This window comes from Genypterus blacodes, unplaced genomic scaffold, assembly GCF_046128005.1.
Source record: "Genypterus blacodes isolate CSIRO-AG114 ecotype Tasmania unplaced genomic scaffold, CSIRO-AGI_Gbla_v1 ptg000076l_1, whole genome shotgun sequence".
Lineage (NCBI taxonomy): Eukaryota > Metazoa > Chordata > Actinopteri > Ophidiiformes > Ophidiidae > Genypterus > Genypterus blacodes.
Window position 1 is genome coordinate 3,275,769 of NW_027466885.1, and position 25,876 is coordinate 3,301,644.

The window sequence follows — 25,876 nt, forward strand, 5'->3', positions numbered from 1 at the left end:
CTCAAGCTGGAAATTGCCGTAATGTGTACTGCAGTGGTCCACTGCACAGGCCTCTATCAGGGTTCCATCTGTGCTGGGCCACGCACGCACACACGCACGCACGCACGCACGCACGCACGCACGCACGCACGCACGCACGCACGCACGCACGCACGCACGCACGCACGCACACACACACGCACGCACACACACCAGGACTAGGTCATGCATAGAGAAATGCATGCAAACTCAAGTACATAATCCGCAGCGTCAGTCTATCACTGCACACACACACAAGTTTGAATAAGAGGAGCAAGTGCACACAGATATTCATGACAATCCATACATATGCTGTATCTATATACTGTATGAATGAACATCAAAATGCTCTTCCTCATAACTCCACATTCCTTCCGCTAATGTCCTCACCAATGTTGAAATTGTGCACAGGAACTCACTGAGTTGGTGCTCCATGATTACAGCTGCTGTAGTTTCAGCTGGTGACATCAGTTGCTGGATTTAAAGAAATCAAAGCTCTGATTGTAATTGCCGTTCTTGAGAATTCCTAGTTTCTCCCTTTCACACCAGGATTTTAGCATAAAAACTCAGATGTTCACACACACACACACACACACAGCAGGTGCCTCATACGTGCACTTATGTCCTGTAAACACACATCTCCTCTTAGTAAGGAGTGATGATATGCAGTTTCTGAAGCAGGACTGAGAGTGCTTGCTTATGTAAAGAAATACGCATATAAGCACACACACACACACACACACACACACACACACACACACACACACACACACACACACACACACACACACACACACACACACACACACACACCTGTCACATATTCACCTTCATGCAATACTTTATACAGTCTGTACATGTACCTAACTAACACTTGCTGGTGCCCTGACCTGTAAATGGGTCTTTAGTGTAAACACACTAATGCACAGTAGATGTGTTGGACCATAAACACACTCCTACATGGTCACAGTAATACACACACTTACAGTCACAGATTCGCACTTATGGCAGGGAAAAGCAGAATGCACACACACACACACACACACACACACACACACACACACACACACACACACACACACACACACACACACACACACAAACACAGAGAGAGAATACCCTCTCAAGGACGAACTGTTCCGTCCTTCTCGCCTGTGCAGTTAACATGAACGTATATGAAAAATGGACGGCAATTTAAATTAACTGATGAGTTGTGGATTAACTCGCAGACTGTAGAGCGTAAAAAAGCAATCAGCCACCCCCTGACTCCATCTCCAGCTCCTGCCTCCAGCTCTTACCGACTCCCGCTCCAGACTATTGTCACCTACTCCCGCTCCAGAACCCAGCTTTTACAAATTCCAGCACCTGAACCCAGGATTTACTGACTCACCGATTCCGGCTCCTGACTCCAGGTTTTAGTGACTCCTGCACCTGACTCCACTTTTTTACTGACTCCATCCCCTTGACTCCAGGTTTTAACTGACTCCAATCTTTTCGCCTTTTCACCGTGTGAGGAAATTGCGCCCGCTTCTGTAAATAACACATTGGCGTCTGTCCCGCTTTAGGCGAGGAACTTGATTTGTGGTGTGTTTGTTTTATTTGCTTTATGCTCTGACATTTACTGAACGCTGCTGCAAACTATTCAAACAACCCAAGAGGCGATGTGCATATTGACTTTTACCAAAAGCTCATTAACTTTCAAGTTTGATTTTACTCATGAGACGTATGTTGATCATAAAGGATTCAACTTAAGTCCATCTGTAAATGGCAAAATTTGTAAAAAAGATCACATCAAAGCCCAGTATCATAGCATTTTGTTTTTGAATGGGAAGGATGGCGCAATATCTCCACTTATTTTTCCTTTATTTCCCCTCCTTTCTGTCAATTTCATCAATACAGAATAGCAAACATTGATCAATTCTGGCATCTGAAATGTTATTGATAACCTTGGAAAAGGAATCTCTTGTGGATGTGAAGTCGTCACTTTGGCGTCTGGGAATTTATGTCACTATTATTTTAGATTTGATGCCCTAATCAAATATCAATCAAACACAGATCATGCTCTGAATGGGTCCTCTCTTAAATCGACCATTTTATAGTCATTAATGGCTCATTAGTGGACATAGAACAGTCTCTCATGTCCATGCACTTTACTGTAATAAGGACTAGATTTGAAACAGATACTCTGAAAGAGACAGTCGCCAGTGCAGGATCGACTGCAAAGCGTGTTGGGACATTGTGAACATGCTCATAGAGACGTTCCGCTGCCTCAAACAGGAACAGGAGACGAACAAGCACCTCTTCACCCCCCTCACAGCCCACCGCCTCCTGCTTCTTTCAGGGAGTGTATTATGTTGGCATAGTTCGCACTGATGATGTGTGTGTGTGTGTGTGTGTGTGTGTGTGCTCCAGTGTGTGTGTGCACGTGTGTGTCTCCGCCGTGGTTATTTTTACCTTCCGTCTACTAGGATGAGTGCACCGTCTCCTCGGCTGATTGTGTGTGGAGCTTGTGAGGGGACTTTGTGCGTCTCACTCTCTCTCTGTGTGTGTGTGTGTGTGCCTGTATACTCCATGTCAGGCCGTTGGAGCTGATGTTGGGTCTTACTACATCATTACTAAATCATACAGCCTTTCCTGCACCCCTGATGACTCCACAGAAACACTCCGCACAATAGAAGTCTGGGCAGAAATCGATGCCTCTCCTCCCACTCTGCTGCTTATTTATGTATCTGTGCATCTGTACGCTCTCATAATCATAAAGCTCCTTGCTCATTTATCTCTGCTTTTGCCCCCCAGTCGCAGATTTCTGCTCAAAAATTCTCGTCGCAAACACAGTTGCAGCCTTTATCAGATTTATGAATCTGAGAACGTCTCTGTTTGTTTTCAAGCTCCACTGCAGGTCTGAGAGCACTTTATATAACTTATACAACACAGCAATGCCTCCATGTGGGTGCCATGTTGGAGATAATAAACACATTAAGTACTTTGACATGGATGTCACTTGGAATGTTCTCCGATAAAGGCAATAAATTGATTGCCAGTTGTGTCACCTGGTGTGTGAGCAGTTAAATTCATGTGTTCAGAAGTGAAGCACGAGTCAGAATTATTCTTTCAGGCCCATTCAGCCTCAGTAAACCCATCAACCTAAGTCAACAATGATGAGACGATGCTCAACACATCCAGAGCGACTCTGAGAAAAGTCTTCATGGTATTGTTAATACTCGACTTTGCCCAGACATTCATAACCTACATAGAAATTAAGTAGGTGTGATGGAAAATGGGTCACTAACCGAGCTTTTGTCGGTAAGCCTGGTTGCCCTGGTTACAGCTTGGTTGAACCGATAAATCATTGTGTTAAGTTGTATCCTCCGTTGCTCTTGGAGCCTCTGTGTGTACTGTGACCATGGAGCGCTCGGCGAGAGCAGACGCGGTATTTAATCTGATTTGTAAAAAAATTACAGTTTCCAACAAGCTGATTACCGCTGTGAGGCGAGAGGAAGAACGCAAAGAAGAGAAGAACATCCACACAGACATGAGACAAACAAACCTGATGACTATATTCAACACGTCTGTGACACTTTGTGGTCACATTATAATTATGGTACAAATGATCAGACACAACTTTACTCGCATAACATCTCTTTTTGAGGCTTAGATTATTGTCTTTTTTGTATGTCAGAGTTCCTTATTATGAATGTCAAAAATCGTTATCAACCTAGTTATTGGTAGTTACCTAACTGAGGGTACGAACACCAAACTACACCTTGAGTAAAAGTACGGAAATTATATTGGCAACATAAAATAATATGAATAAATGTAATAAAAAATCTGGATTTATTTGTATTTTTGAATATGTATTTCAAAAATGCAGAAAAATGACACTGGCCCTAGAAAATATTTAAATTGTTTTAAAATTAAAGGAACAAAAAATAAATATGTTACAGTACATTGTATTAATTATAAATGCATATAGTGCAACCTGTAATGCAGCTTTTTATGAGACTAATAAAACTTTATTTGGTGATAAACGTAGAGTCCAGAGGTTTACATTTTACATCCAGTGCAGCAGTAAAGCAAGTTATTTCCACCTTTGCTTTTCAAACGAGAAGGAGCCAGTTTTTGGCATTTGGATGCTGTATTGCACATTAACAGCTTGTTTAAGAAGCAGGAAATCACTTTCTATCCTAAAGAAAACGCTGCCTCCTGCTATTTCTGTAGTTACAGCAGACAGTATTGCTGTTTCGCTGCTTTTTTCGCATTTTATTGTGCAACTTTGTCACGATCGTTGAAATGCATCGTTGAAATGCGCCGCCGATAAAAGAGGCGAGAGGGGAAGGACAGAAGTGGAAATAAAAGTCGGTGTTGAATAGAAGGAGGAGAGAAAGGACTGTTTGGTGAGGAAGAGGGAGCGAGCAGAGGGAGGAAGGTGAATGAGAGAGCGGGGGATTGGTTGTATGGGAATATTGAGCCACAAAGCATTTATGTCAGATCAAAGCTAATCCTTATCTTTGGGAAAAGGCTTCAGTAATACCCTGGGCTGTCTCACCCCCTCAAGGGCACTTCCCTCTGTCTGCCTCCCTCCCTTTGCGCCGCTTCTTCTCTCCTCATTTCTCCACAAAATGACTCGGATTTCTCTGCACTTTTCCTACACTTTGACTAGGTAACACTGTGGAGAAACTAGGTCAGCTAGAGAGAGAGAGAGACAGAGAGAGAGTGTGTGTCCTCTGGACCCAGCTGGGGAGGGTGTATGTTCCCTTAAGGCTGCTGGTGAAGCTGTGGGTGGAGGAGGAAGACGTGAGGCTAATGGCCGAGGCGGGTGATGTCGACGACGACATACAGTATATTCTGACTTAGCTCAACCTAAAGTGGAACTGGACTCCAATATACTCAACGTATTTTTCGTTACAGCCATAAAATTCAGAAATTCTGCACAAACTCCTTGTAAAATTCTTTAGAAAGCTACAATTTTTACACCACAATGTCAAGCCAATCCATTAAACATCTCACAGTAGATCTGGAGTCTCATGCTGTGGCTCCTTCTCCTAATGCTCTTAATGTTGTACTCATACAATGTCAATAACAATGATCTCTATCTGTTGACAGCATGAATTGGTTTGCATGGCGATCCTACAGTAACGAGGCGTAAGATGCGTTTAGCTTTTATTGTAGCGTGTAGTTAGGATTCATTGGCGCATCACTTGAAACTCTGGTGTCGCAGTGATAACATGTCTTTGTTGCTGTTCTTTGTACCAGCTGGGACGCCACTGTTCTCGCACATGAACCAAAGTGAAGGAGTCGAAGCTCCGGCCTGTGAACAAACGGCTCGCAGCGTGGCGGGGTGTGAATTCACTCTTATCTGTCGCGTCCCCACAGGCGGCCGTGAGGAGTTTAATTGGTTGAGATCTAGTTTTGATAAAGGACGGCGGTGTGCGGGCGTTTGCAGATCAATCACCGCTCACCTTTTTCCCTTTTTCTATCACCAATTTCCCCTCCGTCTCACTCAGGCTGCTCCATCTGTCTCACGCTTCACTCCAGCCTTCTTCCCACATTTCCGCCCCAGAGGGACATCGGTCTGTTGAGAGACAGAGAGAGCGAGAGAGAGCGAGAAATGGATCTGCTCTTGTCTTTACCCCCTCAGCAGTTTTTACACTTGACAATTTGACGAAAAAATAAAATCCAAAGTAGGCAGGGCGCTCTTTGGTATTCATTGTTTCCTCTGTGTTATTTTGACAGGGTTTAATCATCTGTAAAAGCAAACTCACACAGCTTTCGCATGGATTAGCGCGGCAGACGTGATTATGCAAGAGGAGTAGGAGGAGGGAAGAAATTGTTTGTGCAGTCTGTTGCCATAAGGAGACGGTTGGAAGAGGTCGACGCTCTCAACCATGTGTACAATGCTGCCATTAAAGCTGTGCTGGCAAACGTTTCATTGTGGAATTTACTGAAATCCTCTTTACATCTTGATTGGAATCCGTACACGCTGCTCCATGCAACATATCATGTCTCTGTAGTGCCACAAACGGATGGAATCGGATTTGGGGAAAACCATTGAGCCCAAAAATTACCATTGTTACCACAGGGGGCATCGTTACCTCAATTTTCTTTTGCTGCTTGGAGGACAAAATGAGAATTAGACGTAGTTACACATACACAGAGTCTCTGAGTATACTATGTGATGCTTTGTGAGACTATGAGACAATGTTACATGCCAGAATAGCTGTGTTTACAATCACATTATCTAGGTCTGTTACTTGGCAGAAGTTTACGATTTACGCTGATTTCCATCTATTTATGAGCAAAGTCTTGGTGTGTGTGTGTGTGTGTGTTTCCCAATGAGTTGTGTAGGCGGTACATTCAATTGTGTTCCCTGTTCCAAAAGCGACTGTTGGGTACAGTTGAGGACATGTGAGTTTGTCTTAGCGGATGCAATTCTCTAGTTTTCACACTTTCACAATGTTCAACACAAATTCCCACAGAGCAGCAGATTGCGACGCCCGAGTGGAAACCTTGAATGTTTTTGTGAGGGAGTTTGCTCGAAAAACTGAGGCTGCTGCGCCCACGCCGTTGCCCCTCACATCTCATCAATTCTCTCCTTTCTCTCTTCTTTCTGTTGCAGATGAATGACCATGTTGCCACCGCAGGCCTGTGACATCACTGTGAAGCTGTGGAGACTGAAACATCCAGCGTCAGATCCGGCTGTTCCTTCCTAGTCGAGTCAATTCAACTACAACGCTTGGAGCTCTGTGAATGCTCTGTTCCATCCTTTAAACATCATCATCGCTATTATCTGCCAGTGAACTTTAACATCCTGAAAATGGAGACTCTTTCCCAAGATTCCATCCTGGAATGCCAGATTTGTTTTAACTATTACAGCCCCCGGCGGCGGCCCAAACTGCTGGATTGCCGCCACACGTGCTGCTCCGTGTGTTTGACCCAGATGCGTAGCAGTCAGAAGGAGATCCGCTGTCCCTGGTGCCGCAATGTCACCAAACTGCCACAGGGCCTGTCCGTCTCCCATCTCCCGGACGACCCCGATGTCATCACCGTCATCGCCATCCCTCACCCCTCGGAGCACACGCCCGTCTTCATCCGCCTGCCCAGCAACGGCTGCTACATGCTGCCCCTGCCCATCGCCAAGGAGCGTGCCTTGGGCCTGCCAGGGGAGCTGGGCTGCCGCTTCCTGCCGGGCCAGCAGAAGGGCCTGACGGTGGTGACCGTTCCCGAGCAACAGCCTCTGGGCCTCGGCATGGGCCTGGATGACGTCGGGCTCAGTTTGGACGGAGGCGACGGAGAGAGGAGGGTCACGGGCCCGGGGGGCGGAGGAGGGAAGGGCTCCACTTGGTCCGGTGTGTGCACGGTGATCTTGGTGGCGTGCGTGCTCCTCTTCCTCCTGGGTATCGTGCTGCACAACATGTCCTGTATCTCCAAACGCTTCACTGTCATCTCCTGTGGCTGAGGGGCGGGAACTGCCGCTCAGACCACCACAGACTCCCCCCCTGGATTCGCCCTTGAGCCCTGCCTCTCCTCAGGTCGGGACGATGTGGGAGGGGATTAAACACACCGATGGAAATGACAGAGACGCAGATATAGAAAAAGAGGGCATGAAGGAGAATCTTAAACTTGACACAAAGTGACGACGAGAATCCAATGGAGGTATAAATACACACGTTTCGCCCACTCCAAACTCATCTTCCCTTTTCCAAACCTTCAGAAAGAACAGCTTGGGAACAACATTGATATGTTTTGGCTGGTTGAAAGGCTGGTTTGACACGCACACACACACGCACGCACGCACGCACGCACGCACACAGACACACACACACACACAGTTGTCGGATTGCTTGTTTAGTCTGTGGTTTGTAGAAGTATATCAGTTATCCTCGTGTTGTTTAGCTGAATGTTGGAAGTGCAGCGTCTCCAGCTGGTGCTGCAGGACGCAGAGTCTGGACGCTCTAATGCCGCGGGAATTAACTGTGCACAATCATCGTCTGGCCTGTCTGGAACTCAGAATTAACTGCGCTCTCATTTTACTTTATTCTATCGCCCGTAACCTCTTTGTGTTGAGGACAAACTGTGGCTGTGGTGGCTCCGTCTGCTCGATAAGGGTGTGAGAGAAACACAAGAAGACCATGGATCAGACTGTTATACACGCTAGCATCTTTCAGGCCGTTCTGGAAAGCACAGGTTTCTTACCAGACACCCACAGGTAACACGTGCTTTACATGTTTGGATTACACATCAGATGGGAGGTTTTGTAGATCCTTCCGGCTGTATGTTCTGTTAAAAATGTACACATCCAGTATGATTAACTATCACTGAAGCCCAAAGATTTGATTTGATTTGTGTCCACAGCGGGCAGAGGTCTCAATCAGGGCGCCGTCATATTGTAAATTCTCAAATCTGTCAAGAGCAGGTTTTCATTTGATACAGGGTACTAACCGAGGTCAGAGCCTTTATCCCCCCCCCCTCCTCCTTGTTGTGTTATTTAACACAAACTTGATGTGTTTTTTTTTCTGCATTTTGGTGCACTAGAAATTCACAACTGTAATTCCATCTGTACCACTAATATAGTGCAAGTTAAAGCGATATTTAACAAATATTCACATACATATCTGGGAAATGTACATCCAAACTAAGTCACTGACGTTGTTTTTATGACTCGCAAGGCATATTTGAGATGTTTGTCATTCACTTACGAGGTCTGTAGTCCGTAGAATCAGTAGTGTAGTGTAGTCCGTAGAATCGGCTGTCCTACATTAACTTCCTGGTGCCTTCTCACGTCAGTTTGCAGCTTTGGCAACGTGGCCACATCCTGTGGAGCGGCTGAGGGAATATTTTTTACCACAAAAAAAATATGTCTGTGTGTAAACATGCAGGGTATTGTAAGGAAGAATAGTACCAAAAGAGAATAGATTTCATATGGGCTTCTATTTGGAATCCAGACGATGCGTTCAAAGGCCCACAATCCTGAAAAGTGAACCCCAAACATCTCCAAAAACAATGTCAGTGACCTACATGTAGATATGTTTGCTTCTTGTAAAATCACTGGAATATCTCTTCAATCACCACTGTGTTGCTCTGAGCTCCTACTTATAGAAATGCTGTTGGCCTTTGATTCATTCACTAAGCAGTTCCCTTTGTTTGAGAATTTACGATACTTGCTTTGTGTTTTTCTTCTGAATATCTCACATGGATGAGTTATGTGTTCATCTCTCACCCTGACCTGCTCCAGACCTCCATCATCCTCTAAGCAGGGGCCCCTCCAGCTTTATTTCTACGCCTCCCTCAAAGCAGACCCGGAGGTCCCTGGCTCTGCTGGTGTGTGTGTCTTTGCTTGTCTGTATGTGAGTGTGTGTGTGTGTGTGTGTGTGTGTGTGTGTGTGTGTGTGTAAAGATTAATGAGTCAGGAGTGGGCGAGCGTGGCAGGGTTCCAGTTAATGACGGCTATATCGATTTATCTGCTTATGATTATCCTTTGCATCCACCGAGATGGATGTTGTGTTTTTTTTCCACTTTTATATGTTGATGCATCTGTTTACTGTACGGTTAGAGCAGGAGCGGCGTGCACAGTAACACACAAACAGGGTGAAGTCTTTTGTACAGCCTTGTCATGTACAGAAGGATTGTAATTTTCTCGTCTTTTTCTGATAAAACTTTTGTTGATGTTTTTGGTTTCTTACTTATAGGAGTGTGATATTAGGGGATTCTCTGTATGTGTCAGTACTGTGGGGCACAACATAAGGGAAGGAAAGTCATTTTTGGTATCTGACGTACATGTAATGGCATACTGTATCAACATTTTACATGTATAGACAGAAACACACTTTTCCACTTAAATATAAGATTCCTTGACTTGTATGTATCAAATAATGGACAACTTCAAGTGATATGAGTGTTTTTGCTTTCCATTTTGATTTTGGGGCCTGTTTACCTTTTTTAATAGGGATTATTTTGTTTGGGACTACAACCTTTTACTTTTTGGCAGTGGTTGAAGGGTGTTTTTTTTTTTATGCTTTCAGGGCAGTTGATCGATTTCATTACATCTCCTTTTCTTTGATTTCTAACTCTTTGGATAATGGCATTATGTTATCATTCCATGTTCTCAGAGATTGACATTGACATTGCAATATTTTGTGACCTTGTGTTGAATTTAAAGTGTTAATCTCCCGAGTTGTGTCGGTCGGATCATGGCAGGGGAGTTAAAAAGAGCAATATTCCCCTCTGAAATGTAGTGGAGTACAAGCAACACAGGTATACTCTAGGAAAGTAATGTACTTTGTCACCTTTACCTTTGTTTCATATCAGATTTCGGCCCTCCTTTACATGCAGAAGTGATTGGATGTTTCCTTATGTGGTGTTATTCTTGTGCCACGTTAACATGGCTGCCTTCTCTGTAATATCCTGCTATGAGAGGACGGCTGCTTCTTCTGCTAATTGTAACCCCCATGCGTCTGCCGTTCACCTCTTTCTTTGCAGAGTGCAGCCAAATGGATGCATTTGGGCCACGCTGGGTGCTGCTCCTTCTGTTGCTATGAGACTCTTGAAAGCCCCTTTGAAGTGCCGCGAAAGTTGACATATTTTTTAGCTCCTCGCGCTGGAGATCTGTACACCACATGAGGTTTAAGAGATTTTCTTTTCTTTCTATTTTAAGTTAAAACCCCTACTTTAAAATGTTTTCTGCTTAGAAATAGCAACCAATTAGAAAGTATGATATAAGGGGTCAATAATGGAGAAAACGATGGATTAAGACACCTTTGTTGCACATGTTCATGCAAACTGAGGGCAGCGTAAACACACGGCAGGCTCTTGATGGATGAACCTGTCTGCTGTCTTTTCCCTCTGCTGATCCATCATGAACATGGTGTGTGATGTGTGTGACGTGGCCTCTGAAACCAACAGAGGGTGACAGACCAACAAACAATCTGCTTTTCTTTATTGTTTTGTTCCCCCTTATACTGTCTTGTTATTATTATTATTATTATTAATTTTGCAGTCGTGGAGTATAAAGGTGTATGAAATGTCTATTTTTCTTTCTTTATTTTCCAAAAAGGCCTTTTTATTTTAGACACATAATGTGACATGTCTGTCTCTCCTTCCTGTCATATTTGCCAGGGATTTGAAAATGGCGTCTTTCTAGTGAAGTGGGAACTTTATGCCCTTGAATCTCTCTGCCCAATGTACCATGTTTTTTTTATGATCATAAACTGTCCTTCATTTGACAGAATGTGAGTGACAGATGGAGCTGTTAGAGGGAGACTTGTCATTTCTGTGCCCGTGTGTTTGTAAATGCTGTGAACTTCCTGTTGTAGTTTCCTGTTTGTGTCAAGTCGTCGGCTGGTGACACAAGCGGCTGTTTTGGTGAACTATTAAAGCGAAAGCTCTGAATCTAAACGACTCCAGCACTCCTCATTTCGATGCATGTGATGTTTGTGTCTGTAATGTCGCCTGATTGATATTTATGGTGCGGAGGTTGGAGTAATTATACTTTTGAGTGGTGAAATATTCAAAAATTATTAACTTACAACAATACAATTTGTCGAGTGAGTCACTAAAAGACTTCAATTAGGCTATTTGAAAATTATTAAAATGTAATTTTGTGCATTACAAACAAGTTCAAATCCATTTAAAATCATTATATATTTAAAGACAGAATACATCAAATTTTATTTCACATTTAAAGATACTTTCACATATCTTTATATTAAGAGTAAGTAAGAAACATTGCAAAAATGCTTTATTTGACATTCTTTAAAACAAACTCATTCATTAAAGTATCCATTGAGTACAGTGTTTTTAGTGGCAGATTATATATCATGGTTCCTCTTCAACTGTAGCATGGTTATGGCACTTTAAGCTCCAGTCTCAAGTATAACAACATTTACATGTGGATAATATGTTTAGAAAATTGACTAACTGGTCTTTATTGCTTATTAATTTAGATTTATTTTTGGATAAAGGGCCACTCATGTTGACTTTGACGTTAGTGGGATACGTAAAAGAGACCCCTGATTGTCTTGTACTTGTGCTGCCTGCCTGCACACCAAAGCAGCTCTGTGCCGTGCAGTCTGATCATATAGACTCATTTCAGAGCTTATTCCTAATAGCTTCATTTATCATAGTCAGGTGTGTCATGCTTGGCTAAAAGTGGTGAGTGCAGGTTTCTTTGTTTACCCTCAGGAACATTTCCCCCCCCCCCTCAAATATTTATTGATATAGTGTCAGGGAGGTAATTAACACTCTCCAGGGTCCAATTGCAGAGAGCTTTGCTCCAGCAAAATACCTCTATTCCTCACAGGCAGTGGCAGTCGCTAATGATGACCAAAATCTCCCTCTGAAATCACGCCTGCACATCCCCACCAGCCTCCATCAGCAGCTTCCTTGGGCCGGGATTAGATGTATCAAATATGCACCTCTTCCAGACAGAACACTGCAATATTCTATCCAGCGTGTAATTTAAAATCTAAACTTGTACTGAGACACATCATTAGTTACTTTTTTACCTTTGCTTACAGGTTTGTGTAAAATGTTATCTTTGTAATATCATGTAAGTGTAAACTTGATTAATCACCTTTTCCCCCATTTTTTAACACATTTTTTGTAGTTAAACACAACATATTAATCAAATAATATAATCAGTAGATAGTAACAATAACAGAACAAGACACATATGAGAATTAACAGTATAATACACACATTTCTGCCACAAACAGAACATAAATGAGGCTCTGTAATAAAGATGTTTTACGCCAGAAAATATATGAACGTTTGTATATTTTGTGTGCTATATTTTTTCACAGTTTTTCGTTGCCAGTTATTGGATGAACGAGCACGCATGTTATCCATGTTTTTGCACATGGAATAAACTAAATCCAGTCGTAGCTTGGCCTTATATATTATTATTTGACGATTAAGCTGTAAAACCGAAACCCTAATCAAGTGTTTGTGACATCGCGAGAAGTGACCACGTGACGTCGCAGGTAACGCTCGCGGACGGAGTTTATACTTCGAGTACACGAACAAACAATTGAATTTGCGACCAAAAACAAACGTTCGCTTATTTTTGGAGGTCAGAGCAAAACAAAAAACACGTAAAAAAGGTGAAACTATGCGACTAAGTAGAACAATTCAAGCGGAAGTAACCCATGTTTTGGGGAAACAGCGCAAAGGAGACAGGTTAATGTTAGCTCAGCTAGCAGGTGAGCTAATTGTTGCTGCGTCACCAGCACGAGTAACATGATTTATTTTAATGATTTAAAATAAATGTCTTGCCTCTAAATAAAAGACATTATAAAACTTCTCTAATGGTATGTCAGAGCTCAAATGTCGCATGTTTATGTAACACTGCACTTTGAGCTCAATTTGTTTGTTGTTTGACAGATAGAAACATTAAACATTGTCCAAAATGCTCCGAATCACTTAAAACAATTTTCAAATGTACCAAACGTATCACTTTAATGCATTCACAACTTATTCATCAACCAAAATGGAAATATATGAGGCAAATATGTCCTAATGGTTGAGTTGGGTTTGCTGGTAGGAAATGCACATTTGTTTACTGACTTAATGTGTTTGACTCTGTTGTGTTTGTTGCTGGAATCTCTAGAAAGATACACATGTCTGAAATGGAATCACAACCTCATGAAATGGTGTCTCTCAGCAGCAGCAGCCGCAGCAGCAGCACCATCATCAGCCTGAGCTCTCCTGTCAATGAAGCCATATGACAGAGAAGACACGAAGTGGTCGACGTGGACGTCCTGATGCGGCCCTGATGAAGGTCTTCCTCAGCACCACTGGAACAACAGGCCTCCTTTGATGAACCTTGAGGTCCTGCAACACCAGGTAGGACAAATGTTTCTTCCTCATGTGCAGTGTGGTTTCTTTTCCAGATGCTGGTTGTGGTTTGTGCAATGTTGTGCTCGGATTGCTGTTGTAGTTGAAATCAGTGTTCCCCCGGGAACAGTACAGGCTGGTGGGTTGCCAGGTCAACAAGAAACTCACTAAGCCAACAATTTGTTGTGCCAAACACACACGCTACACATTCATTAGGAAATTGATGAACAATTGTGCCCAGGGTCTCTGCGCGGTGATGAGGCGCTGTTTCAAAATGCGAGTGGGTGTCTGGGCAACGCATGACATTGTGGGCCACGCTTGAGAGTGAGAACCAGAGTAGAATGCAGGTGGAGAAGAAGTAGAGAAGGCAGTGGACATGCTCAGTAATAAGTTTAGTTATAAAAACCTGCAAGTCAAAGCTCAGGTGTCACATGACTGGAGGCAGATCAGTTGCCCACATAAACTGACGTTGCGTCCTGTGCTTATGTTGGTAAAGATTAATATAATGACTTGATCTTAATGAAGTAAAATCATTTAGAATATATGAATGGTAGTAAAGATCAGCATATTGAAAGCAAATGTGCTCTGAATTACATTGTACTTGCAATAAATGAATCAGCATCTGTTTTTTTTCCCACTGTGTGCCAAACTTTCTTGGGGAAACACTGGAAAGGTCAGTGTGGAATATTTTGATCCGATCTCGCGCTTTTAAAAGCAGCAGTGCCGCTTCAGTGCTGCAGGTGCAGGCACTATGAAATGAACGTTATGCTCCAAATTCTGATCTGTGTTATGTGTTTGTGAGATGTTTTGTGACAAAGCAGTGCATTCTACGATGACAAAGCTTTTCTGCTTTGTAGCCCACATTGTGTTTGCTTGATGTTGTGCATAGAGTTGTTATGGAGAAGGCACAAAGTTGGGACAGACCTTCTCTTGCTACATAATGGTGCATGTTGTAGTGTTGAGGTTGAGGCCTGGGGTCAACAGGTTGCACCTAACATTTCTACTCTGGAAATCTGTCTGGAAGCGTTGAGCCTTAATTCCTCGCAAATATGCCTTTGCCTTATCTTTGTAATCCGGCATTAGAACCTTAGAGTTATCACAGGAAGCGCTGTAACACTGTATAATGTGAGCACTCCTCAGGATGTATCACAGATTCCTGGCATAAGCTGGGCAGACTGTCATCCGTTAAAGCCTGGCACTAGATGAGACTTCTTTTCCTCATGCTGAAAAAAGTTATGGGTCCTATTTGTAGAAGGCAGTGTTGGGTGACAGTGTGCAACAGAGTGAATAAAAGCAATATCAATTTTTCAGAGAACACTCTTACAGTATGTCAGGAAGCTGAAAACTTAAATATCTGAAAAGATTAGAGGACAAAAGTTTGGTGTAAGTGAAAATGCACACAGAGGTGAGAGACAGTGGTTTCTGATTTAAGACCTTATTTCATCATACGTCAGAGATGGATGACGTCCTTGAATGAAACGATCAAGTGTGTCTTCCCATTGCATCACCTGCTCTTACGCCAACATGTTAACGTTACACCTGTAGCGGCATGTTTTATTCAGAGTCATGTCAGAATCATTTTCCTATGAACCTCCTTTAAATTTCCCTCTTTGTTCTTATTGAATATACATGAGTCCTTTATGTGACGTTGCTTTGATCTCCCTCTGGCTAATCAAGTGAGAGAATGCTCCTCAACAATTACATATTTATGTATGTCTGAGCTCTCATCCCTCCCTCTGAGAAAGCCCCTCCAGTAGACCCTCGCGACCAGCGACGATTAAACAAATTGAATTTTGACAGCCTCAGAAATGAGGCTCATTTTGCCCGCAAATGCAGCGTGCAGGCAAGGCGAAATCAATTCTGTTATGCATTTGATCAGTTCTTTGGAGTGCAGTTGCCAGTAATGACAGGTTAATTGGCATGTGTGTGTGGTTATGTCTGCATGTGCGTGTGTGGATGCGACACATACACATTGCCCCTGGAACAGCGCGATATGTGATGGCTGGGTGGTTGCCCTCATCCTTACCAATCAATCCCTGCTCAGGAATCTCTCAAGTCAATTACAAACACCTAAGAGAGGTTTAATTGAGTTCTCCTCATGGAACACTGTAGGTTTTGAAATCATGCGCTATCTAAACACTTGAGGCTTGCTAAAGTCCAGGCATCTGAGCTGAGATGCTTCACAGGCCAGAGGAGGTTACCCCAGGCTCCAGCCTCCAGGCTTCATCCCCTGGGAGGTTGGTACCTGAATGCTGCTTTGTTTCAAGTGTCTCTGAAATCCGTTATCCTTGACTGAACATTTTAAATGTGTCTAGTTGCTCCTTAATGTAGTTCTCAACCTTATTTGCAAGTGCACATGCAGCCCATTGTGGCTAAGTATACCTCTGTGTAGGCCCTATTTACATTTCCCATAATGCATAGTATGCTTCCTTTGATTGATCAGGATGTTACTTTGGTCTTGGAAGTGGATATGGTTGACTTGTTTGGAACATGCTGGTTATTTTGAAGGTATGTCTGGAAGAGTCCTCAGTGAATGAGAAGTCAAAGACTGACAGAAAGATCCACTCAAGACATCATGTCAACATGTTTGTCAAAGTTGTACCATATTCTGCTCTGAAGCATTTAAATACATTTTTAATCTCTCACTGTCATTTCTCATCTACTGAAAGTCAGTAATTGTTCACTTTCCGTCTTTAAAGTAACATTAGACAGAGTGAGTCACCATAAAGACGACGCCTGTATCAATTACCTGCAGGGAGGAGCTCAGCTGCTGGTTACCCTCCATTAAGATCTCGGCCCGATTAAACCTCTGCATACCCTGTGCTCTCAGCTAGAAAGCAGGTTAATCCACACGGACACGGCGGGGAAAAGTACATTAAGTAGTAAATACAGCAGAGTATCACATTATGTTCCTTCTGTCGAGTGAAACATTAGCGTAAACAGGTTATTTCCTAACCTAATGGTATTTAATATTTGCCATTGACTTTGTAAGCTGTGAGTGAAACAAAGTGCACTTGTGTACACAGTCAAATCTCCAGCGTATCTACGTATCTGCAATCGTTCAGCCAGCAGGCCACTATGGAGAGCAAGGCTCCGATTTGATGCGCGGCACGTCCCGAACCAGCGCTGGCCATCGTGCTTGGACATCTTCCCACAGTGACCTTTGACATGAGCCGGGCAGATGGTTAAAAATTGAATTGAATATTGAGATGCTGGCTTTGTCTTCTGCCAAACAGCATTAACTGCACAATAGAATTCACCACAGTGTCTGAGATGTAACTAAGAGCACATGGTGGAATGGTGGAAGTAGAAAAAAGGCCTTTTGATTTGAGCTGATAGCCGGTCTTATTTCGCTGCGTCTTCTATGCCCACGAGGTAACAACGGGGTATAAACAACAGATGGCTAGGTTGAACAACAAGCACTCCACTCCTCCACTCAGCCCCTGCGCATGCTATTGTTTGAAACTTGAGCATTGTTTGCTGCGAGTGTCGCCTGCGCTGGCTTCCTTCCTCTCTGAGCCTCAAGTGTTTCAGACCTTGAGGTGTACACAAAAAGTAATTTCCCATCCCCTCCCTTCTGCTCGACTCCTGGAAATCCCTCTCTGACGCTCACAATACCCCTCATCCCCTTCAAGGACCTTAATCGCGTCAGTTGAAACTCGCCTCCGCTCTTTTTTTTTCCTCCAACGTCTTACCTCTTCGATCGAGTCTCTCTCGTCCTGACTTAATTACTGATTAAACAAACGTGATTTTCATTTGTCCTCTCTCGTCTGTTTCTCTGCCTCCTCTTATCTGTGAGGAGATGTGTCAAGGATTGGAGGAGTACCAGCTAAGAGGAGGCTTAATTAGGAGTTTAGACAGCCCAGAGCACCCCCTCCCCCCTCCCTCTGTCAAACTCTGCAGAGATTCTTGATGTGATGGGGATGAAGATGCAATTCAATGTGTGTGTGTGTGTGCTTTTACCTCTCCTTATGTAACAACATCCCCTCTGACCACAACATATCCTGTGCTACTATTACTGGATGCAAACGTGTCCTGGCCTAATTGCATACTTACTACCCACAAATGTAATTAGGCCAGGACAGGTTCACCCACACACACACATACACTTTTTTATGATCTAGAAACCACAGGAGAGCTGAGCAGCATGTTTCTGGCCGACCCTTGCGGTCTAGAGAGTAAACTGTCTCGGCTCGGCTCTTTGCGAGTGGCCACTCATCCTTCTTTCGGTTCAATATCGCATTTGTGAAGATGACAAGGATGATGGTGAGCAGCAGTTTGGAGAGACAACGCAAATCGCCTCCAGAACTCGTCAACTAACAAACCTTTATGTGATATGGTTAAGGAATAGTTTGTGTGGAACAAGCAAGGTTTGTTCCACACATATGTACTTTCAAACCATGCTGACCATTATTAAGTAGATCAGAGTAACTTTGTTTGAAATACCTAATCCATCCCCATCTAACAAGTGCAAGTTATGTAAATGTTTGGTGATGTTTTGACAATTGTCCGAGAGCAACAGCGGCCAAACAGGAAGTCAAACGGAAGACTGTAATCATGCACATAATGAACAACCTTGATGGTTTAGTGGTTGTTTGGCAGGTGAAATGCAAATATTGTTCTCACAGTCGCCAAAGACTGTGTCCTCAAAAAGTCCCTGCTTGTAACTTAGCTGACAGAAGGATTGGTGTTGAAGACGTCTGAAGGACGTTTCAGATAAATGCAAGATGTAGCTGTAGCTTTGTGTTAAACCTTACAAAACCTCTTGCGTGGTCCTGTTACCTAACGCATATAAATAACCTGTCTGAATTTTTCGCTCGGCTCTTTTCCAAGAAGTCGTCCACGTCCACGCTCTATCTGGGCCGTTGAGCAAAAGTTGGACCTCTCTAGTTGCTCGCTGAGTGTTTCCTCTCCTCCGAACCTGTCAGACGTCAGGTAACTTCTCTTGACACATGACAAGCCGAGTCTGCTTTCATTTGTGACAGCCCACTCAGAATGGCAAACCCTTTTCCCTCTGAGCCTGTTCTCCTTCAGACAGCAGCTCCTTCATCCTGACCTGAATGACCCGCAGACAGCAACTCTCATCTTTTTCACATACTTCAGCCAGGCATCACATTTAGGACAGTATCTTAGCCATCTTTTCATTTGGAGTCATAATATCTAAATATCTGTTGTAGAGCCAGTGGCTGATATACCCTGATGCAGTATATTTGTTTTCTTCCCACATCTTATTTATCTCCGGCGGTGTGATATCAAATTCACCAACTCCCTGAATTTAGCGAAAGCTTAGAAACACCATGAAGACGATATTGATCCTCTCTGGTCCCAGGAGGCTGTTTAAATGAATTTATCTAGTGGCAAAACACTTCATTCTCAATTAAATTGTTTCTAAATTACATTTGTGGCACAGATTATTTGCCATCAGTGGCGAGAGGTTGTAAAACCAGGTGATAATGTGCAGCCAGATCGATCGATGCTGGTGGGAGACGACCTTTGGCTGCATCTGGTAGAAATGCCCATTTGCATAATATTCTATATTTACGCCTCGGTGTTCTCTAGCCAAACGTTCCTGACAGCCTCGTCATTTAATTGTTGGGAGAGGCTCAAGCCGAGCACCGTCTCACTCGAGGTGTGACGATGTTTTTCTTCAACAGTCTCATCTCAAGTTTAATTGATTTTCCCAGTTATTGATTTTGATAGTTCCCAGTGATGCATGCCCCTGTGCAAATGATTGGACTATACTGGAGTATTGACTGTTGAAACCTTTATTGTGGCATCATCACACGGGCCTTCGAGCCAATTTCTGCAAGCCATGCATTTTTTATGCTCACAATCATACAGGCAGACAAGGGAATTATGCAGGCACAAGCACAAACAAACATGCCCAAGCACAGACACACACACACACACCTTTCTGCCCGTCTCCTTAAAGCTCAGATACACATGCACACACACAAAGTACTAAAATATTATCCACATGCACACCACACTTGTTTCTTTCATTCCTTCTCTTGAAATGAGCCGTGCAGTGCGGCGGGCTGCTTTTCTCCATCGCTCTGCTCCGGCTCGTCTAATCCATCAGTTGTGGAGAAAGAGCTAGGCCAGGCATTTTCGCTAAATCCCCCACTGTCAAAGTCATCAGACCGCCTGTCTGTCCCCACCTCAGGCCCCTGTAAAGAGACACAGACACACACACACACACACACACACACACACACAAATCCGCCTCTCTGCTGATGATAATAATAATATAATAATAATAAACAAATAGGCTTACGATACATTTCCACAGAGACACATGCGTACAGTATGTAGATACTGTATGCTCACACAAACACGCACACAGGCACTCGAGCCTGTCAGCTGTTATCTTATCAGGTATGAATGCCAGACAAAGAGCCACGAGGATATTTACACCCCACCTCAACACACACATGCCATGTATCAGCCTGTGTGTCCAATAGATAATGTAGGCAAAGCATTACCGTGCATTCATATCCATGTAAAATATGCCGTTGGGTGGAAGCTTTTATTCAAAGTGCCTTACTGTCACCTATGCATATATTTTGAGCATGAGTGACTCCGACGGGAATTGAACTCGGCAACCCTGCCGAGCTCAAATCAGTGTCTGAAAATAACTTCACCTGCAGAGGACTGTTTTTAATGTATGAAATCAGAGGTGTGTGTGTATGTGTGTGTGTGGAGGAAATATACAATACAATGAAGTCAAGTGTAGATTTATTTTAATTGAAACTCAAACAATGGTGGAAATTTGTAATTAGCTCTCTCCAGAATGTTGGTGTGTCTTTCTAGTCTTGCATTAAAACTGAGATGTGTTTGTGTGGGCTTGTCATCACCCGTATATGTAGATACAGTACATACACTGTATTGTAACAAGGGAATAACTATCAATTCCCCTGTATTACTAATGTTCACTTTAATGTGATGAAGCTGTTAAGATAGCTTGTCCTTACAAAAGATAAAGGGTAAGTGCTCTCTCTCTCTCTCTTCACCCCTCTCTCGTTTTTATTACCCACAAGTTGTTCTTCTCACTGGAATGCAGGAAATGTGCATTTATGAGTTTCCACCCTCTCCCTCGGTGTTTAAGAACATGACCTCTATTTCAAGCGTGTAATTATCCTAAGACCTGACGCCATGATCTGAGAGCAGATAGTGCAGCTGATAGCATTCAAACAGCCCTCTGCAGCTGCCGAGCACCATCGATATTTATATTGTCAGCTATGATGTGAACGTAGAGAGACGAAGAGCGGGTGACCTTCTGGATTTGAATCTCTAATGCACATAGCAAATATTTGCATCAGTTCAAAGAAAATAAATTGAATGTTGACAGATTTAATGCAGTGTTTTTCTGGTTGTGGACAGGCCAACAGGGGGCAGCACCGGGCCAGAGATAATAATAATAATAAATAGCTAGAGGTCCAAAATCACGTCAACCATCGTGTCTCTGTCTGGACCGTTGTGGTTGTGTTTGTTTTGTGTTTTACATGTAAGAAGGAAATGCTCTAGATCCCGTTTGCGGCTTCATTTCTACCTGTTCTCATATCATCGATCTGTTTACACCTCTCGGCTTTAATGAATGCACAGGGGAGGCTGGAAAGGCGGCATGACGGATTAAAGGAGGTCAAACTCTACTCAAAACAAATGAGTCTAATCCTGAATATGCCTCATGCCGCTCTGTTTACACCGTTTGTTGACAAGACGCTTTCTCATGATTTCTGTCTGCCCAAATTTTCCCCTCGCAACAACTTGACACATACCAGATAGCAACACCCTTTGGATTGGACTGGTAATTTATATATTTGCTTACTTAGCCACATAAATTACACCAGTGCCCTTGAGCAAGATAGTAAGTCCTTACCAGACTCCTATACAGAAACCAGCTCAATCAATGTTATCACTGCTCCCCCTCAGCAGGTCTGTAAAGGTCACAAATACTATAGCTTAACGCCGCTTTAAAACGTAAATATCATGACATTGAGAGAACATCATTTACTAGGGAACATTTCCGTTTTTCTTTTCTTTTGTATTCCTTAAATTGAAATCCTGAAATTCTACATTGGTACATAGGAGTGTTTACAGGCTCTTTTGTCCCCCTGTTTGATACTGGAACATGGTCAAGGAGGCCATGACACCACATGGCAACTACTTCCCCTGCTGTTCTTTGTGGAGTCGGGTGGAGAGAGATGCTTCGCTTCACTTCTCTCACAGGGAGAGAGCAGCTTCACAAGGTCAGTGTGATGCTGTGAGCCAGTAGGAGCGTAGTTAGGCTGTTAGAGGATAAGAGGCGGCACTGTAAGGCAGAGTTGTGTTTGATGTGTCACAGGGAAAAACAATTGACAACATGTGACAATTAGTGAATGGGCTTGTGAGCCTAATGTTGTGTTTTCAGGCATAGTTACTTTATCACGACGTGTCTAGAACAACAAGCGGGTTGAATCTATTATGTATGTAGCCTTTTGACCACTAGAGGGTGCAGAAATACAAATCATTATGAGAGATGAAGATTTTGTTTCTGGATCCAAAATGAATGTAAGGGTATGAACTATGGCCTTGCCAAATATTTCTGAAATGTTCTAATTACACACAAAACTACTTCAGTGACATAGCTATGACGTGATTTATCTGAAAATCATTTAATATTGGAAAATCACTGCGTATCACTTCAAGTTGCTTTTCAGACCTTGTTTGGCTTTAAGTTACAGTTTCCTTCACCTGTCACTGGTTTACATTGGCTTTACTGCCATGTCAACCATGATGTATTGGTAGGGAGTAAAACAAACTTACAAATATTGTTATACCATAATACTTCACTCATGATGGAGGAAGTTCAAATTCACATTGTGTAAATGTGTTAGCCTGTATTTTCATTAAAAGACTTACAAGCTCTCAGTAGCAGTAGCAGTGTACAGCAGCTGAAGTGGCCAGCAGGTAAGAGCAGACGGCAGCTGCTCTTCAGCCACATGGCTGGATCTCCATGAAGAGCGTTGATGAGTGATGGCTGCTGGCAGCACCGCTGATGTATTGAGCACATGCCACGCTTTTTTTTTTGCATATGTACTCCTGGACTCACTATGAAATCCTTCATCCATATTCCAGTCTCTCCCTCTGCGTTTCCCTCTGATGTAGCCTGAGGTGTGCCCTTCTCTGATCACTCTTCTCTCTTTAGCTGTCTCTGTGAGAATGTAGGAGCTTGTCATGATTTGAACTCTGATGCCCTACGACTAAGATGACATCATCTAAACTCGAAGGATGACGGAAAGGAAATGTTTTTTTCCTGACATCTGGGAGGGTTTTCACCAATTGGTTGAGGAAGTTCGGAGAGCGACCCACCAGTAATGGTGTAACGAAGTATGTAACATTTGTTTCGTCTTTAGTATTTAGTCTATTGTACTGTGAAGCTTTTACAAAATGTCGAACATCACTTGTATTTGTATTAGAACTGATTTGAAGCCATGCCAGTGTTGCCATTGCGCCCTCTGCTGGCAGAAAGATGTGACCAAAAACATGCTTAGCTGAATTCACACATGCAAATGATTTATATATTTTCATTACCTATCACAGCGAAAATTCTACAATGCCGATTTAACAAATTTACAAGGCGGAGAATAAGAGAAAACATGGAAATCTCCAAATTTAAAGATTTCCAAGATGTTACATGTCAACATGGACAGAGGAGCCATCCAGTGGAGTTTAAGTGAAGCCCCACATAGACGTGTCAGGAATGAGTCAGATCCTTCTAAACACAGCGTGAACGGTTTTTCAAAGGAACGAGAGCTTGTAAACAAACTCTCCCACAGGGCTTTGCTGGATTGGCAGCTCAATAAGAGTAACTATCACAGGGACAACAATCAGCCGCACAGCCATGTCCCAGTCCAACACTGATTTGACAAACGCTTCATATTAAGCCACCCTCAACATTTTGATTGCTTTCCTTCAAATTCCCTTTCCTTTTTTTTCTATTTGTAGAAAGTGGCGTTCCGGATGCGCCTCGTGCCAAGTTCAATATGTCAGACCGTTTCTGTGCTATCATCCTTGGCAGCCCTTTTTTTTGTTGAAGCAGCAAGAAGCTTCAGGGTTTGTCTCCTGGGATTCTGCAAACAACCACCCAGATCGGTCATTTTGAGGTGGATGAGAGAGCTTTGGAGGAATCTTTCATTTAGCCTTCCCAGATGTAATCCATTGCTTTTGACGGCTTTTGTTGACGCTTCCTGCAACTCTCCACACATCAGCCCTTCTTCACTTGAATTCACATATGTAGGCCTCAGATGAAGGTGTCTGCCAATGCCATGAATGATAAAATGCACAAAGCTGGCAACATTGTTTTGTTGATCGCTTAGCCATTTGACCGATAACTTTATATGTGCAATATTCAGTATATATATCTTGGAGACAACAAATTATAATTTTTATACATAGTACATAAACCGCCTTTGTGGCAATTTTGCAGATTTTTGTCGCCTGAAGTTGCTCAAGGACAAAGTTTTGTGTAAGCTTGAGATTTTAGAGATACTTGGCGTTCACTTAGCTTTTCCCCAAGAATCCTTTCACTTTGTAAAATCGCTGGGGTACTTTAAAATAAAAGGTTGTCCCCATTAGACAAAGCGTCATTGCATTGAGATCATTATACCTGATCTCTGGGTGCCTTGCAGTGATGCCAAAGATGAAAAGAAATCCAACATTTTTCTGTGATGAGAAGTAAAACAATGTAGCCGTGTATGCAGTGTGAAGAATAGTTACTGTTAATCTCTGGAAGATGCTGATTCTCTGTTCTCGTGGCGAATGGCTCACATCCTGCTGCCACAGACACAAGCCTGAAAACGTGAGAGAAACAAGGACAGGGGAAGATGAGATGAATGAAAATGAATGTATTTGAAGAGAAAAGAGAATACAAAATGATAGGGTAGAAGAGAGAGAGAAGTTAAAATGAGAGCGGCCAGATAAGAAAAGAAGGATCAGAAGGAAGGAGCCCGACAGTGATTTGGGGCTGTATATATGTTTCGCTTCTCTAACCGCACATGTCAGATGGGTCGGACCTGTTCTCCTCTCCCGGGGCCAGGAGTTTGCTTTTCTTTACGCTCCCCAATTTCCAGAGGAGTGGAGTGTGTTTTTCCACTTCACATTAAGGGATGATTCACTGGCTCTGCTGCGGTTTACCCTCGGCAGGATTAGAGCTAGAGGGCTTCTTATTATCTTCTACCGCTTGAGCTCCTTGTCTGTTAGAAAGAGCAGTGGAGCTTTAGACAAATTACCCCCTCAGTGCCTGCGGATGGCACTCCTCCTGGCCGGACATGGCCCGAGAGGGGCTTTGCATCGGGGCGGTTGGGAAGTGGGAGGAGAATAAAGCTGCGACGGGGTGATCGGTTCAAAGACTCTGTCCACACCAAAGGACTGAAAGGAAGAAAGACTACAGATATATCAAATTTGTGCTGTGGTTTTTGGTTATAATACATATAAAAGAAGATGTCACTTATTGTAGGAAAAGTGCGACGCGTGAATTGTATGCCCTTGAAGTTTTGGATGTGCAATGCGGTGAAACTTTAGAGGCTGGTTTGCAAGTTTCAAGTCACTGATGTGTAATTGGAGCTTTTTGATCAGTATGAATGGTGGAACTGAAATGCGTTAAAGGTGGAAAGGTAGATGGCTTGAATGTTACAGGCTCATCTCCTGTGCAATTTCACTCCTGATTGCCACCCAGCAGGTGAGCCGGCGCTATTGATCTCAGCAATACTCATTATTTGTTTTTACTTTTTCAGTTTCACAGTGGAAATAGAAAACTCAAAGAAGTGGAAAAATATGGTATTTGGTGCATAAATCTGATTCTGCTTTTTGCTGTCCACGTCTGAATTGTTCTCTCCTCTCCTCTTCTCTCTTCTCCTCTCCTCTCACCATTTGCCAATTCTTCAATTTTGCAGGCTATTTGATGCCGATAATATAAACGAGCACAGTCGCAGTTCAGGTAATTTGAATGAATGATACGGATCAGCTGCGGTGCGCTTTAAAGACCTGA

The 25,876-nt window shown here is 43.1% G+C and overlaps 1 protein-coding gene across 4 annotated transcripts in view; it reads left to right on the forward strand.

Annotated features, from left to right (window-relative positions):
* Positions 1 to 11,409, forward strand: part of rnf152 (ring finger protein 152) — a 34,004-nt gene extending 22,595 nt beyond the window's left edge. For all 4 annotated transcript variants that reach the window (XM_076158294.1, XM_076158293.1, XM_076158295.1 and 1 more), the window contains exon 3: positions 6,635 to 11,409. In XM_076158294.1, the coding sequence (XP_076014409.1) occupies positions 6,833 to 7,474 (642 nt within the window). In that variant the 5' untranslated portion in view covers positions 6,635 to 6,832 and the 3' untranslated portion in view covers positions 7,475 to 11,409. The remainder of the gene's footprint in view (positions 1 to 6,634) is intronic.
* The last annotated feature ends 14,467 nt before the right edge of the window (positions 11,410 to 25,876 follow it).